Source organism: Hydractinia symbiolongicarpus, chromosome 1 (genome assembly GCF_029227915.1).
Source record: "Hydractinia symbiolongicarpus strain clone_291-10 chromosome 1, HSymV2.1, whole genome shotgun sequence".
Lineage (NCBI taxonomy): Eukaryota > Metazoa > Cnidaria > Hydrozoa > Anthoathecata > Hydractiniidae > Hydractinia > Hydractinia symbiolongicarpus.
The window spans coordinates 9875382-9892624 of record NC_079875.1 but is presented as its reverse complement, the minus strand read 5'-3'; the positions used below and the strand labels follow the sequence as shown (position 1 = coordinate 9892624).

The 17243-nt window shown below is 34.5% G+C and overlaps 2 protein-coding genes across 4 annotated transcripts; both read left to right on the top strand.

Moving 5' to 3' along the window:
* Positions 1–5964: 5964 nt before the first annotated feature.
* Positions 5965–9898, top strand: LOC130637037 (uncharacterized). 3 transcript variants are annotated; one of them, XM_057446902.1, is made up of 3 exons: positions 6002–6107; positions 6275–6326; positions 7489–9898. In XM_057446902.1, the coding sequence occupies exon 3, from the start codon at positions 7530–7532 to the stop codon at positions 8970–8972; it is 1443 nt and encodes a 480-aa protein (XP_057302885.1). In that variant the 5' UTR covers positions 6002–6107; positions 6275–6326; positions 7489–7529; the 3' UTR covers positions 8973–9898. The 3 variants fall into 3 exon arrangements, with proteins under 3 accessions (XP_057302875.1, XP_057302882.1, XP_057302885.1); XM_057446892.1 differs by lacking the exon at positions 6275–6326 and having other exon boundaries at positions 5965–6107; XM_057446899.1 differs by lacking the exon at positions 6275–6326 and having other exon boundaries at positions 5974–6027.
* Positions 9899–10049: 151 nt separating this feature from the next.
* Positions 10050–16536, top strand: LOC130637031 (putative mediator of RNA polymerase II transcription subunit 26). The gene is made up of 8 exons (XM_057446885.1): positions 10050–10972; positions 11065–11149; positions 12238–12395; positions 12778–12869; positions 13320–14244; positions 15067–15245; positions 15606–15819; positions 16261–16536. Exons 1-8 carry the CDS (start codon positions 10897–10899, stop codon positions 16359–16361), a joined length of 1830 nt encoding a protein of 609 aa, XP_057302868.1. The 5' UTR covers positions 10050–10896; the 3' UTR covers positions 16362–16536.
* The last annotated feature ends 707 nt before the right edge of the window (positions 16537–17243 follow it).

Below are 17243 nucleotides of genomic sequence, written 5' to 3'. Positions count from 1 at the left end.
GAATTCTGGGGATGAATTAAATTATTCTTTTTGCAGGAATTAAATTTGGTTAAAAGTTATTAAACTTGTGAATACCAAAATTTAGTTTTCGCGTTTTGTTTCATTTGAGAACAACAACAACTTTGCCACCAGGGCTATTTGCTTGTCACAAATGATATAAAAACCGGTTGGCCCAGATTCTGTTCATTCTATAATATGTGAGAAATAATATAAAAATGTTGTACATAAGCTAGCCCACCCCGATTATGTTTGTTCACAAAGTCTCAAATAATATTAGACATTAGACATCATGTTTGTTTTTTAAGCAACAAATGATAATAGACTGCTGAACATATACCTGCCTGCCCTGATTATGCTCCTTTTCTAAGTGCCAAATAAGATATATTTTAACTGTTGTATATACATAATAAGCTGGCCTTTCCTGATTATGTTGCCCTGATTATGTACTTTTCACTTTTTGTCCTGTTTTAACCAGGGAAAGCTGCCGTACATAATCAGGGCAGTGTTTATTATCCGGGTAGATGGCACAATGTGTGAGGATATGGCACAATATGTGGGCCATTGGATGTTGCAGAGAGTTGCCTGGTAGAGCCTTGACCCTAATTGGGTCTGCGTACTCTAGCTAGGGCTATGAATATCTATTGTGATTATGGTAGACAAAAACATCACAACGAAAAACATTAACACATTTAATAAATTTGCTATTAATACACCTGTGATACAGAAAAGCTTTATTAAGCTTTAAATAAGCACTAGAAAAAAATGAAGTAAAAACGCAAATTGCCTTGTCCTTTTTCTGACACTGAATGTGAGTCAGGTCAGGTTAGCGGATGTTTCTGCGATTGATTTATTGCCCGCCCCTGCGTAAAAAAGCGCTAGCATGATGATATAGTAGAAATTTTTCATCCCCGCGATACCTTGGCTGTCGTCAAAAAGATTTGTTGGTAAAATTGATATACCGGACATTCTGCATCATACAATCGCCGGATTGCATGTATTAAGCCGGACTGTTTCCATTCATCCAATATTTTGCATAGTTAACAGCATCGTTACCCCCAGGCCTAAAACTCCCAGTCTTCCGAGCCAAAAAGGAGTGTCAATTTCTGATTTTTATTAAGCAGAGAAACCTTGGGTTGATGATGTAAGATGATTTCCTTCCCTGTCGTGATTGACTTCTTTCAAGTATTTTTGTACATTTACGATGTGCACACCATGAAATAAAATAGAAGTTTACGTTATTAAACAAAGCACGCGCTGGCCCACTTTGCAATTCTTTTTCGCAATATGTTACATCCGCAACTGTAGGGATCCTACTTGGGTTCGCATGCAATTTGTGTCTGATTGGGTGAGACACTACATTTTCAGACACATTTTTGGGGGCAGGCAATGAACTTTGACTAAACAGCGAAGTTGTCAGTAGATTTGATAGTATTTGTAGAAGAAATAATCAAATGCAGTGACTTTTACACGAATACTTGTGTTTTCTCAGTTAAGGTGTGAGTAAGGGAAAAAAAATCTCATTTCTTTACGAGCTTTTTGATAGAAAAGAAGAAAAAAAATGAAACAATCTAAAAGAATGTCTTTATTCCAAAAAACCTACTTTGCATTCATAGTCTGGTATGACGCAGCTAACAGAGATAAGCGTTATGCCATAGCATAGAGATATTAAGAGCGACACATTATGATTACTCAAGTCCTGTCTTCAAAAGTCCGATTCAACATACAGCAAAAATTTTTTTGACTATTACACTTTAACGCTCTAGAAATGTACCTTATGCTTTGAACTGCGAACAAACAGAACTTATATTTTTGCCTGTAAAAGACCTCACAGTGGAACCTCTAATAGCGGCCACTTTGGGGGATCCAGCTTATTGGCCGTTAGAGGTGACCGATGTATAGAGGTTTTATATGAATATCCTTTTTTTTGACAAAACGTCTGGTCAGGAGAGGGGCTCAAAGAATGATTCATGATCAAAGCAAGGGTACATGTGAAAGCGTTAAAGTGGCTAGAGCAAGTTACGAAAAGATCCTTTCACATGCTACTGACCTCGGTACAAATTTAAGCAAAAATAATTGTTTTTATTTTTCCTTTCATTTGCTTGCATGAAGATAATTTTTGACCGTAACTAGAGGTGAAATTAGACATTGGGACAATAGAATGTGGCCGTTTGGCCGTTGATTGGAGGTGACCGATGTATGGAGGGTTTTTTTATAAGAGTTTGATCATGAATTTGGCAAGGATTTTCTTTTCTGGCCGCTTATCAGGAGGTGAGTGATGTATGGAGTTGACCGTTAATAGAGGTTCCACTGTATTTTTATAATTTTTTGCCGTGTATAAACTTTTTTCTGTAGGTGTTTACATCTAGTGCATAGGGCGAACAAATTTGATATAGAATCAACCTTAACGCCCGTGCTTTTTTCCTTTTTTATAACAGGACGGCGAGACGACGGACCCCGTCTCTTAGGTTGATATAGGATATGTTCCTATTTTAGGAACAATCAAACTATAATGGTTGAAAAAGCGACAGTTTAGTAAGCATGGTTTTAGAGGTGGGTAAATGATTTCTTCCACCTCGCTCTTTTGTTAGAGGTCACGGCAAAAGTTTTGGGGATTTTACTCATTTCGCGAAAATTGAAAAACAGTTCATTTGGAAGGAAATAAGTTTTTCGCCAATGGCAACAATTCTCTTTCTTTTCTCTTAGTCTGCATCTATTACTGTTTTTTTTTGAAGATTTTGGATATCCGAGGCAAAAAAAACTTTCGCGTCTTGAAAAATATTAATGACTTCGCGTAAAAAAACGCGTTTTGCTGATTTATTATTTTCAAAGGCATAAATTTTCGTATAGTGTAGGAGCATTAAAAAAATATAAAAGCAAAGAACTCCGTTCTTTAGAATTTAGAAACAATTTGAAGATTATTCGTGTTTGAAACGTATATTGCATGGTCTTTATGGCATGCTTATCCAGTGTTTTCTCACAAAATACCTAAAAAATTGACTCAGTATAAATGATAGAGGTACCGTTGTTGCATCTAATTGCCTTTTAGGACAACGTTGTCCCCAGGTCCATTTTTCTCTTGCTGACAATCTCGGACGGCGAGATTTCTTCGCGCCGTCTCAGCTATTGTCCTGGAAACGAAGTTGTCTTGTAGCATTGATTTTCTTGTTTCCCTGGAGTCTCACGAGCGGAAGTGTTCTACAATTCTTATAAGGACAAGGCTTTTTTTAAATAGATTGGCAATTAACCACCATGTGAAAGAAAGGCACCGAGTTTTACGTTTTTCTTAGAGGGAAAAAAGACCCGCTATCAAGATTAGACACACGTTAATTATAACGTTTGTGCGTTTGAGACGTCTTGTGCCGGCTGGGAAGCAATTAAAGACACACCTACGAATTTTGTGTGTGTCTTATGAAATTTTAGTAGGGTACAAATCATCATCCTTATCGTTGTCCGAGATTATCACAAAGAGTAAAAAAAAACCTGGAACGAAGTTGTGAAAACCATATATCTAGATTTTTATGGGACCGACAAATTCGGGTAAGACCAACCTCGAACCCATAGTAGTTTACCCTTCTGACTCAAGACATATATTGAACACCTATGGCCATATAACAGCCTTATGGTTGTTTTAAATCAAAGACCCATTTTGTTCGAAAATAATTGTTTAGGCAAAAATTTTTTGTATTAAGTTTTTGTTGATATGGTCCAACCTCGTCCTCAGGCATCTTGCAACATTTCTGACACCGGGGCGGCAATACGAAGTTGTTTTTTATATTTGCGTGTCTACATAAAACGTGGCTTCCGTGTGCAACAGTCGTTTTGCAATAAGTAAAATGTATTTCTACTTTTTAACGCGGCAAAATATTTCGCACCAAAATTCCCCGTTAGGGCTCAGGGCACTTTACTGCAGTTCTGGGACCCTTGGATATCATAAACATAACAGTGACGACAACAACACCACATCAATATTATGGCGGATTTTGTGCAACACGTTTTGTTGTTAGATTAGATTGAGTAATAATTTGTGTCAAGTGCTCCTTTTCTTTTCTTTTTTGATGAAAACCTCTCATTCCCCTTTTCATGCAAACTTTCCTGCCCAATGCAGAATACAAACACTTGAAGCATGATGAGATAAGATAACCTATTATTTTCAGGATAAACAAAGGCTCTCTTTAGTGTGGAGTTGCAATATCAAGTAATACATGGGCTTACAATTTAGTCAAACATTCTGTATCACAATTAATGCTCTTATAAACGAGTTTCAAAGCCGTGAAAAAATCCAAAAAATTGACAGGCAATAGATAATAGATGACTTGTCAATGGTTTAAAAACTTTGCAGTTTTTTCGCACATGTGCAAGCATTTTTCGTGGTAGAAAATATAAACAACAGACAACAGTAATCAAAGAAATCCATCCAAAAAAGTAATATTCACTTTAAATTATATAGTGAAATTTTTAAAGAAGAATTAAAAGAACATATATAGTTAAAAATTAATGCCAGTTCCTTTTGGATCTTATGCTACCTAAAAAAATCTATAATCTTGACACTTGATTATTAATAGCTATTTTACCCTGTGTAAGTCCTGGCACAAAAGTGCATGTATGGCCATTTTTTTCTATATATATATGAAATCAAAACAACTACGTCACACGTCTATAAAATGCAGAATTTAGGTAAGGAAAGTTAAATCGTGGTTAAAAACCTTTTTACTGCAGCTGTAGTACAGTCATGCACAGCCTGTAATAACGGGATAATATGTGAGAATTTAAAAAAGTCCTTTAAAAACTTCAATTATCTTGGGACAGGTGACCACTCATAATATGAGAAAGTAAAATAAAAATACAATTTTAAGGGACGTACAATTATCTCTTCCCTTTTGCTGCTATTTATTTTATTATAACATACTGTGATTGCTGAGTAAGATAAGTCAATGAAATAATAAAACTTTTGTATATATATTCTGTTGTAGACAATCTGTGAAAATTGTTATGTTGTTTATTCTTATGCCAAAAAACCCAAAGTCCTTTACAATTAAAGTTTGCTGTATGTAATATGAAGCAATAATAATGTAGTCTCTTGCAGGATGTAAGTAGCAACTGAGTTTGCGTTGTTGAACATTTTTGCAGATTATGTGAAGCTTGGCACAATGAAATTACCACAAAACGGTGCACTGCATCAAGTTTTTTTGCACAAAAGTGCATGTTTACTTATGTAGCATGCACAAAACTTTGTCTGCAAATTCTAATTTACAAAGTCCTGAAGTATATATACAGATATATTTTTTTCAAAATCCACTTAGGCAAAAGGACAATGGTAAAATAGGTTATTTTAGATGTTTTGCTGACATCAGCAGTGCATATACAAAAAAAATTGACAAAATTTAGTTAATTCGTTATCTGAAATGTGTGGATGTGAAACACTGATCAAAATAATGTATAGTATGATATGTTTTCAACTAACGCCGAAGAAGATTAAGTGGTTTAAAAATTTTGCTGACATCAGCAAAGTGCCGCTAAAACACAAAAATTTATTTTTTAGACATATATCTGTTGCCTTTATCCTTTAGACTCTAAAACGCTGGTCAAAATTTTTTTATATGATCATGTATCTTTGACAAATGGGTTCAAAGATATTAGGGTTTAAAGGCTTTATGATGGCGTCATGAACCCATCCAATCCGAAACTGATTTGGATACCCTGCTTTGGAAAGCTTACCCAAATTAGTTACCCCATGGTGAAAAATTACTGACTGATGTCACCTCATGTCCAAGTTATTTGGCCTCAAATTCATTGTAATGACTTAATTTAAATTAAGATGTTGATGTAAATTAGTGTTATTAAAATTGTGCTATAACATTACGAAATTTAACATTTAAGACATAAACTATTTCTGCTACATTAAAGGAAAATGAAAACATCCACTTTGACTGTTACAGACAGACAGACAAACACAGACACACCTTTCATATTATCTATTTATTATAGGTAAATTAACAAGAGTATCGTGCTTGATAAGCTGTACCCAAGGTAGGCGTTTATCATCATGCAGCTTACAACTTGTTTGCGATACACAGCTTATTGCTTATGTATTAATTTACTAATAATTGGTGAGTTTCTTCTTATTTATTTAATTTTGTTGGCACATTCTTACAGATTTGTTTTAATTCACCATTTAATATCCTGTGTAAGAAGGGTTTTGTTTAAAGGGAAGTTAATCGAAAAACTAATTTTTGATATTTTATAGAATACAAATGTAGTTTACTTGATGTTTTAGTGTTCCATTTAAGAATTACAAAGTGATTCAAAAAGAAATACCAGTGAAGGCAGTAAGCATTTTTAAAGCTTTCTGATAACAGATGGGAATTTCTTTTGTGTAGGGTATATTTCCCCTGGCTTCTAATTTGAGATTGTTCTCGTCAAAATGTTTTTTTAAAAACAAACAGAGAGGTGTACACCTTGCTTATCACAGGCTTTTGTTATTTTTCTCATGTTGGAGACAAGTGCAGGATGTTTAAACTGATGTACCCCAAACACAAGAACTGAGCACCTGAACTAGTGATTCTCTCAGTTTTAACTACCTTGTCTCTGATAGCCAAATTAATTGTTTAATTAAGAGCAATTTTGATCTTATAATCAAAGCTTCCTCATTTGCTTTCTGTATAAGATAGATAAGCATAAGATAGATATTGATTTTTTTGTTTATCTATTAGACAAACTTTTCAGGTCTCATACCTTCCAGAAGCCTTGATATTGGCTAATACTTAGAACTCCTTAAATTTCTTTGGAATTCCTACAATTATTGCATGACAACTTTTGTTGTGATTATAGTTAAAGCTGGAAATTTAAATTTGAAGCTTTGCTTTTTATAATAAACAAGTCTATGGCATGTGGATAAAGTCACATGTTCGCCTGTCCTGTTAGCTTGTTAAAACTGTTAAAATTTCATTTGTAATCATTTACTGGAAGTGTAGAATAGAAAAATTCTGATCTTACTGGGTAAATTATATGAAAGTTATATAAAAAGTATTTACTATAAATGTGCCTTAAACAATTACCCCCTACTTTAGAATTTTATAAAATATTATATTGGCGAAACCCACTCAGAACTACCCCAAATTCCACATTAAAACATATAGTATGCAAATGTTCTCTTACTAGATAGATTTCTCTAATTTGGGTCTAAAAATATATTGTGGGATACAAAAAGTCAGCTAAGATGCCTTTTGCTCTTGAAATGCCCCTAGTAACAAATTTTTTGTTTTGTGATGTGGTACAAAAGTAAATTAAATAAAATATACTGCAACTGCATGTGTAATGCCTAAGATGTTATAATCTGCAGTGTTCTGCAGTGAGCATTGTAGTTCATAATATTCCCAAACTTGCATGTGTATCTTATTAGTATCTTCTTACTGTGTTGACTGTTCACTTCTTATTAATGTAATGAGAGATAACTACAAAGGTTACATTATACTTTCTCATGTTTTTCAGCTGTGCTATATTGGAATCCATTTGACTTACCTATTAACATCATGTCTAACCAGAGCGACAACCCACCAGCTGTAATTGTTGTTGGCAGTGGCCTTGCAGGATTGAGTGCAACTATTGAAGCTGTTCGCCACGGTGCTCATGTCACTATTGTTGAAAAAGAGGAAAGATTGGGTGGCAACTCCGCAAAGGCAACATCAGGTATTAATGCAGTTGGGACTGACGCACAGAATGAATTAGGCATTGAAGACACAATTTCGGCTTTTGTTTCTGATACAATCGCTTCTGGTGACGGTCTTGCCAATAAAGAATTGGTAAAAATTCTAGCACAGAACAGCAATTCAGCAATTCAGTTTCTATCGTCATTTGGTCTTGGGCTTACAGATGTGGTACAGCTAGGTGGACACAGCTCAAAGCGCACACATCGCTTTCCCCCCACTAAAGAAGGCAAACCTGTGCCTGTTGGATTTACAATTGTATCCACACTTCGAAAATATGTTGAGAATGATCTAAAAACATCTGTTACCATTCTTACTCGATCTACTTTTAAAGAGCTTACAATAAAGGATGGCAAAGTCACAGGCTTGAAGTATCAAACTGTTGATGGAGAGGAAAAACAACTTAATGGCACTGTCATATTTGCAGCTGGGGGATATGCCAATGATCACACAGAACATTCTTTGCTTGATAAATACACGCCACACCTGTCCAAATATCCAACAACAAATGGGCCTTGGGCTACGGGGGATATCATTAAAGCAGTGGAAGGAAACGGTCTGTCATTAATTCATATGGACAAGGTTCAAGTCCATCCAACTGGTTTTGTAGATCCTAAGGATCCAAAGTTTCACACCAAGTTTTTAGCACCTGAAGCTTTACGTGGTTGTGGAGCATTGCTTTTAAATGTTAAGGGTCAGCGATTTGCTAACGAGTTAGGACGTCGTGATTACCTTTCTCAAGAAATTTTAAATAATTGCAATTCGTATGGTAACATTAATGGAAATCCTATATCAGCAGCCATGTTACTTACACAAAAAGTGATTGACAGGTTTGGAGCTCATCTTGCTGGATTTTATATTTTCAAGGGGTTGATTACAAAAGTGAATGATCTTGCTGGAGCAGCAGAAAAACTTGGTGTGCCTCTTAAAACCATGCAACAAACCATTTCTGAGTACAACCATGGTGCTTCATCAGGAAACGACAAATTTGGTAAGAAAGCATTTCCCATCACATTTAGTGAGAGCGATGTCTATTATTTAGCGTATATAACCCCAACATTGCATTACTGCATGGGTGGCATAGAAATAAATACCCATGCAAATGTGGTTATGGCGCAGAGTTCATCAGTATTGGATGGTTTGTATGCGGCTGGGGAAGTTAGCGGAGGCGTGCATGGTAACAATCGTTTAGGTGGTAATAGTTTGTTGGAATGTGTTGTGTTCGGAAGAATCGCTGGCAAAGAGGCAGCACACTATAACAGAAATTAACTTAAGTTTAAAAAAAAATTAAAAAAAAATTCATGTTACTGTATCTCTTGAAAAATTTCAGTATTTTATGTTAAAAGCATTACAATCCAATATTAACAAAACTAGCAGATATAAGTTCAGATTGACTTCTATGCCGATTCTTTATTGAAATATCACCATTCTTTCTGAACTTAGTAATATTAAATTTTGGTACTTCTTTGAAAGATGAAATTTACTTGAGAATGTATGAATTTCCTGCAAGACAATAAATCCTCACATTGATTTTAGAAAAGCTTTAAAGAATTGTGAGAAAACTGAGCTTTTTTGCAGTGAATTATATCAATCGCTTGAAGCCTTTTTTTATATGTTTTTTGCGTCGCAGCGCACAAAAGAATTTCTAGGACACCTTTATGATACGCTAAATCTTTGTTCTGTATTTTTATTAGATTTTTAAATCTGTGCTCTAAATTTTTAATAGATTTTTAAAATTGGGCTGTTTTTTGAAAAGCACTAATATCCTTATTGTATTTGTGAATCAATGTCATTTTATTGGCAACGTAAATAACTATTCCTCTTAAAATTCATTTGCATTGACTTTTTCAAACATTAAGATGAAGTATAGCATAAAAAGAATTTCTTCCTTTGTTCATTGGGGAATTTTATTGTAGTTTTGTCGCTTCAAGTTTTGTTGACGAATGGTGTTGGATATACTATGGAGCTCTTTATTATTTAATTTTAAATAAATTCAATTTAGAAACATTATATTTATAGATTTTGTAGTCAATATTTGATATAAAAATCTCTGGTCATGGGATTAAATCTTAAAAATTCTATTAAAGCTGTTTTTTATGGTCTCATTCTGTTAATTTTTGTTTTGAAAGAATATAATGTATCTGCTTTGAACTGTAAACCTAATAAACAATAAAAATTGATCTTTGACAAATTTTTTGAAATAGTTTATTTTTTGACTGTTTTTGCTGATAAACCTTGGGTCAAATTCGAAAGACCATTTTAGATGGACGCTTTTTACATTCACAACATATAAAAAAAATAAAAAATTATTTAAAAAGAAAAATGGTCCAAAAACTATTAATCTAATGATGCATGTAGTATTTCACATACTCATTGCGCCTAATAAAAACCGCAAACAGTGTCACACATTCAGGTGGAGTGCTTTAGTACAGGTATGCGGTATGTTGTGAGTGGAGTAGAGCGGACACAACATTATGGTGTTTCCAGGGTAATATATTTTTCGAAAAATAACTTTCCACAACATTAGCTTAAATAATAACACAGTTTACAGCTCGTTGCTACCCAAACATAGCAAAAACAGTCGGTCAACCTTTCTTATATTTCAGAGAATGTTCCCAGAGAAAGTTTAAAAAAGAAAATTGATTTTTGCACCTAAAAAATAAAAAAAAAATTAAAATGATCAGGTAAGGGTCAGAGTAAGAAAAAAACTGTATCATGAATTAAAGTCAGAATTTAGCGTTAAGGTCTCAAAATATCTTGTATTTATCGGATTAGTATGCCCAGTTTCTTTTAAAATATAATCAGCAATGTTAAATGAGATGAGATAATTCTTGCATGGTATAAGTTTCATGTTTTGATGAAAAGATTTTTGTCACCATATATTTTAGCCTGAGGCATATCTAGCAGGTATAAAGAAAAATTTTTATACCTGAAGAACACCACGACATTTTTTTGTTGTTGACATTATATGTAGCTAGCTACACAAAAAGGAAGTAGTTTAAAGCTAGCCAACCGGGAAAGAAAAAATAATGGTACAAATACTTTTGTTGTATATTAGTCTGTGATATAACTGACATAAATGAACAAAAATTGTTTTATTCTTGCTGCAAGCTGCACATCATTTCTCTTGTTGATACTGTTTAGACGTTAGAATGAAGTGTAGTTAGTTCCTTGTATGTGGATAGATTAAGTTATGTGTGAAAACCTGTTTACATCCTCAACTGCATGGTTTTCGACAAGTGTTTCATCAAACACAAAAAACAAATGGGGTAAGTAGCTATTTAGTTTTGTTTAATAATGCAAAAAACGTCTAGGAACTTTCAATATAACGGATTGTAATTGGAATCTGTTTCATTTTTAGAACAACACGGTGGAAAAGTGGTTAAGTCAACAAAGGATGCAAATTTTTTATTTAGTGATGACAGTACCAGTGAAGATACAAAACGGTGTGTGAAAACTTTTTGTGTCTTTAGAATAAACTTGAAAGTTGAACATACTGAAAAATAGAAGATATTACAATGTTTCCAAAAACGATATGTTTTTAATTTTCTTCACTGTTAACTTACTTGAACTTGGGTGTTGTTACTTGAATCCCCTTAAATGTTTCAAGAGTAAAAAATATAATTTCTTGTGAAGGATGGTAAGATTCCATTTTCTTTGGAACAAGAAGGACCTAAAAATTTAAACCCTCCTAGAAAGACTGAATAAGGGAAGTTCACACTTTTTTCAGGGTGGTCACACCTCCTAAAATCTTCTAAATAACCTAAAAAGCGGACATTTTCCTTAAATGTCCTAAAAAATCTAAAATACAGACTTGAAATATTACTTCTCCCTAAAATCTCCTAAAATTGTTTATGCTGACTTTCATTACTATTTTCAGATAGTAACCTTTTTATTACATTTTGCGTGACAAAACATTGACCATTATGTAGAACATGCAACAGGAGAAATGAACATTGTAGCAAAATCTCTTTAAATATGGAATAGTTTTATACGTGTTTAGTGTTTTCTCTACAAATTTAAATCCAAAACCTAAATTCTACAAAATCTCATAAAATTACAAATTTTTAAGTCTGTTGCTACCTTGTATTTGGTCCTGAAGAAAACAGTCCTAAGTCAAACTGGTCTTTAGCTAAAGTTGTACGTTGCTATGTTTTAATGTTTTTTGTCGTGCATTTCTGGGGTTTTGTTGTTGTCAGATAAAGACCAATCTTATGTTTAAGTTTTAGGATGGTTAAAAGCGTTGTTCCCTCATTAGTCTAGAGAATAATTGAATTTATCAAACTTTCGCTTTAAATATATCTAGACTTTGTTGTTAAGGAAGAAGCCGTATTATTATAATTTTACATGGTGTGTATTTAAGCAAAGGAATCAAGAAATTTATACTTTGAAAAAATCAGAAAAAAGTCAGGATCATTTTGCTGTAAAAATCAGAGAAGTCCATCATTGGAGATAAGTCCAACCCAAGATATGGACAGACGCGCTGTTTTCAAAAGACTATCTAATTGATGCGTTACTATAATTCTTTTCTCAGGGCGTTCCAAACTATCCATCACGACGTTGTAATATTCAAATCAACATGGATTGAACAGGCTATATTGATCTCCCAGGCTAGTGACAATGCAGCTAATAAAAGTCCTTGCGTAACTGGTATCGAGAAATTTGTTTTGATGCCAGAATCAGTCCAAAAAGGTATTTGTTTTGCTAAGCTGACGTTACTTAGCTAAAATAAGAAGAAGTTGACGTTGTTATTTAATTTTAATTTATATTAATTAATATTGAGTCACTTTCGTGATCATTATAATTTTTGGTATTATATTCACGGTGTCGTAGATGGGATGTTTATTCCGCTTTTTTCTATCCTCTCCAATTAGAACAAAAAGAAAAAGAAAGAAGAATTTTGCAATTACAGACCAAGGTTTCTGACGTAATAGAATGTTTCTTAATCTCATTCAGGCCTTGAATTAGTCGTATCGTGTGCAGAAAATGTAAAAAACCAATAAGAAGAAATTATTGTTTGTTTGTTTGTTTGCTTGTTTGTGAGTGAAATCTTTATGCGATTTGTATCCTTTAGAATGGGATATGTATACGAATGAAGAAAGATACAAAGAGTTCCTGAAAAATCAAAAAATGAACATGGAGAAAGAATGGAAGTCCTTTCAGCAGGTTTGTTTTTAACAATAGTTTTGCTGGCATGACCGATTCGTCACAGTTTGCTTGGATTTTGTAAACTTTTATATGAAAGAACCTTTTGTAATCGATCTAATCCATTCCTTGAAAAAATGTCCTTTAGCTAATGCTGTCAAAATTTTAGGCGTTACTTAATGCTTGGGCGTCAACTTTTTTTAAAGGATACTTATGGCACGAAAAACCAGTGCACTTTCTACCGCCCAGTGCTTTCAGCGCTAAATAACTTTTAAGAGCTATAATTTCCTATGCATTTTATTATATCTTAGGATTGTGTCCATTAAATTTTACGTCGAATGAGCTTAAAGAGAGATTGAAGTAGATATATGTGTTGATTTTTGCCGCGTTTTTAGTCTAAAAGAGGAATATAGTGGTTATAAAAAGAACGTTTTTACTGATACTAAGAATATTAACATCTTGTTGTTTCAGGAGAAATTTCCACCACGCACCTATGATAATTCAGCTACATCAACTCGCAAAAATACTTTTGCTAAAGACCAACCATCCTATACAAAAAATATTACCGTCGCTAAGCAACCAACCCCCAGCGGAACTACTTGTACTACTCATCCATCAAAGAAAACAAGCGGAACAGCAAGCAGGCAATCGACTCCAAAAAATACTGTTGTGAGGGGCAAACCGCCTAGTGCAAAGAAAGTCCCTACCGCAAAGTCTAAAGTTCCGCGTTCTTCAACGAAATCACGTGTACAAGAAGTAGCGCGTAACGCCTGCTTGATATCGCAATCAGAAGAATCAAGTCAAGACAGTGATGGTGAGTTGAGAAAAACGACAAGGAGGAGACGAAAATCGGAGGGCCGGAAGAAACTCGAAACAGACTCCGAGCGTGAGAGTGATTCTGGTGACGTCGGTGTTCACCAAGACAACTTGAAGTACGATTTGCGTGTCCGTACACCAGTACGAAAGGAAGAGAAATACTTACTACGGAGGAGGGGCGGTATTGCTGAACCTGACTTTACCAACAGTAAAAACGAAACTTCAAAAAATGCCGCCGGCGATTTTTCAACCGAAGAGGAAGACATGGAAATTGAAAGTAGAAGTAATAGGAGTCGAATGACACCGCGTAATGGCACTCCTGCGCGAAATTATCAAAGAAAAAGAAATGACACTGCTCTCGAAAAAAGGAGGAGAACGACTTCACGTGGCGACTCTCCTACGCGGAGTGATCAACCTACATTGGGGAAAAGTAAAAAGACTAAATTAAAACCTGCCTTAGAAGTAGCATCAGACCAACCTGATAACCATGATAATGGAAAAGTGTATGAAGAAACCTACCCAGTACGAAACCGACAGAAGAGTAACGGGAAGCTGGATTCTGTTGTTGATACCATGGAAGGTAAATTTACTTGTATTTTTTATTTTTATTTGAGTTTCCTATAATATTTATACGTTCTTATGCAAGTGTTTGTGTGTCTACAGAATACAGAATCTAAGAGGGTTGCATTGTGGGTACTTCTGAGATTTGTTTTTAACTATTATTGTTACGAATAATATACAAGCTATACCATTTCAGTGTTGGAAACACTGTTATTACCGTGGGTCCCGTGTTCAGAATGCATACATTAGGTATACACCGGAACTGCCCACCCAATTTCCTCACATAGCATGGTTTACCCGCAGTTGTGGTAAAAGCGCTTGCTAAACATCCCGCGGTGTGGACCGAACCGCGGACCTTTTAATTACGAAGCGAACTCCATAACCACTAGACCATGCGCCACTGTAGTTTCCATGTTCCAATAATGCATTTGCAGAACCGGAATACCTTTTGTCATTGTAAACATCGATGCACCCAAACAGTGTCAGTCACGGTTGTTTTCGGACAACCTTAAAATTAGACTAGGTGCCCAAGGAGACCTCGGATATCAATCATTCAAACCTTCAAGAAACGTTGAAGTAAATATTGGTAACAGCATTTCTGTAGTTTGAAACTTATAAATACTTTCTTTCTTTATAGGGTTGAATATTTAGCAGAAGCTGTAAAGGGTTGTTTTTTTATTTTCGTCTGGGTTTTGCCTAAGGATTAATGTGTAAGAGCCTGTGACAAAAAGTATAGCAAAACACCATGAGAACAAACAGGCCAAAACAAGGAGGAAAATCACTCTTAAGCCGAATAACTTTCTTTCAGTGGTTTTAGACGATAATTTGTTTGTTTGTTTAGTTACGCCGATGTCCGGAAGGCGTAAGCGAAAGTTATATAGTAGTTCCTCAAATACACTTCTTGATGAAGAAACGCCTGGAGACGAAGTATGTACACCAACCACTAGGACAAAGGGTGCTGATGAGCAGCTCAGTCCGAAAGAAATCCATGAACTTCTTAATAAAGAAACGCAAAGCATGGTATGACAACTGTGTACTTAACTTTTTATCATACATTTTTTGTTATAATGTCGTCATATTGACGGCGGCTATCGTCTCTTATGGTTACGTTATCTCAAAAATGACACAAACAGTTTGGGTGAATAATGCTTCCAGTAAACGCTTAGAACTTTTTGTGGAGGGCGTAAGGGCCTTTATTGAAAAAAATTGTTTAAACAGGGGGTGCTGAAGTGATTTGGTATTTGCATTTGCAGAAATTTTGTTTAATTGCGGGCTATATGTTTTATCCGGATTATAATAATATAGATTTAGTACCCCCCCACCCCCCCTCCCTTATAAACAACCTTATAGCATGTTATGAACTTAAATTACCCTTACCAGGTTTTACTCTCTGGTGGTAAGAAGAAGTCGCTAGATAATTATCAGCGACAAAGCATAGAAAGTGACGGCGTCAGACGTGAAAGTATCGTAAATTACACGAATGAGCGGATCGTTACGTCGCGTGAAGCAACAATGCAAGAACACATTAAGGTGATTGAACACAAAAAGATTGGTGAAAAAGGAATACAAGATTTCACATACGGTGCCTTTACCGGTATGTTTTATTTGTTTTACATTTTAATAAAATGGAACAGAAGACGACAACAACAACAAAAAATTAGCGATACTTAACCTTGCGAATTTCTATTTACGAAATACTTATGTGGAGATTATTGTGCAAATCTAGAAGAAATGATAGGACTTATTATTGAGCAATTTTGCAAAAACAAAGTCGATTAAATTATTTAAAGCATTTTGTGTTTCTGTAGCACGATTTTTTACACGCAGACCGGCGGGCTGTCGGGCGGAATACAGTTATTAATAAAAGAGTTATCCAAAAGTTTCGTATATTTTTATTCGATCAAACATTCTAGCCAGTAATATATAACCAGCTCGAATATGGTCAAAGTAAATTCGGTTTATTTCAACCTGTTTCTCGACTTTGTTTATATATTTGTCTTTGTTTATGTATAAAAAACAAAACTTTTATATTTAGCTTTCACTCATATAGATGATCTCGATGTCCCAAATGTACCGATATATGACTTCATTGTAAACAAAAATGGTTGTCGAGTCAAGCTTGCAACCCCGCTTTAATAAACCTTCCGAATTAGCGTGCTGTTAAACGCAGTTATTGCACCCTGTTGGATTCAATTCTGAGTATTAGAACCAAGTTAGTTGTTATAGCAAGTTATGTTTTAGGTTGTAAATATGTATATTTTTTGTAAATGGTTGTTAATGTTAAAAGAATTATATATAAACTCTGCACAAACTGTATTTCTCACGTGATATTTTTTAGTATCGCAACCTCGAACCCAGGTTTTTTGCTGCAGTGTCAAATAATCACTAAACCTTAAGGTCGAGTTTGATATCTTTAAATGGGACGATCAGATCAAAGTTTTAGTAAAAGTTGATGATTGTTATAAAGAATGTGTATAGTTTTTCTTAATATGAACAGTTTAGGAAACAGTTCGACTGGTGGATGGATGTTGTGGCTAAAGACCATGTCTGGAAAGAGCACATTTTTGTGTTATCAATCGTTTTTCTAAGTATTACTTATATGGTCCTTACAATAATTCTCATTTTCTGGAGAAAGGACGGTAGGACGTTTTTTGTCCCTATAAACACATAATTTACGACAAAAAAACAAATGCCAGTAACTTTATGGGTATTTAATGACTGAAAAATCAGTCTCGATTTCTTTCTACGTTTTGTAGGGTTTTTGAGGTAACCAAAACCTTCAATGACGTCATTGATAAGGACATATTTAATCTAATTTATTAGACCTAATAATAATAGTCGTGCTGTACTGAAATTTTTTATAATTTGTTTTATAGGCAGCTCGCCGATTCAGCCTCGGTATTTTGATTTCATTCTCAAGGTTAATAGAAAGTCCTTTGAAAGCAAGTTTTCGTCAATCAACTTAAGGTAGCTGGACAGGAACTTAAAGAGGCTTTACTTAACTCGCACTTGACTAAT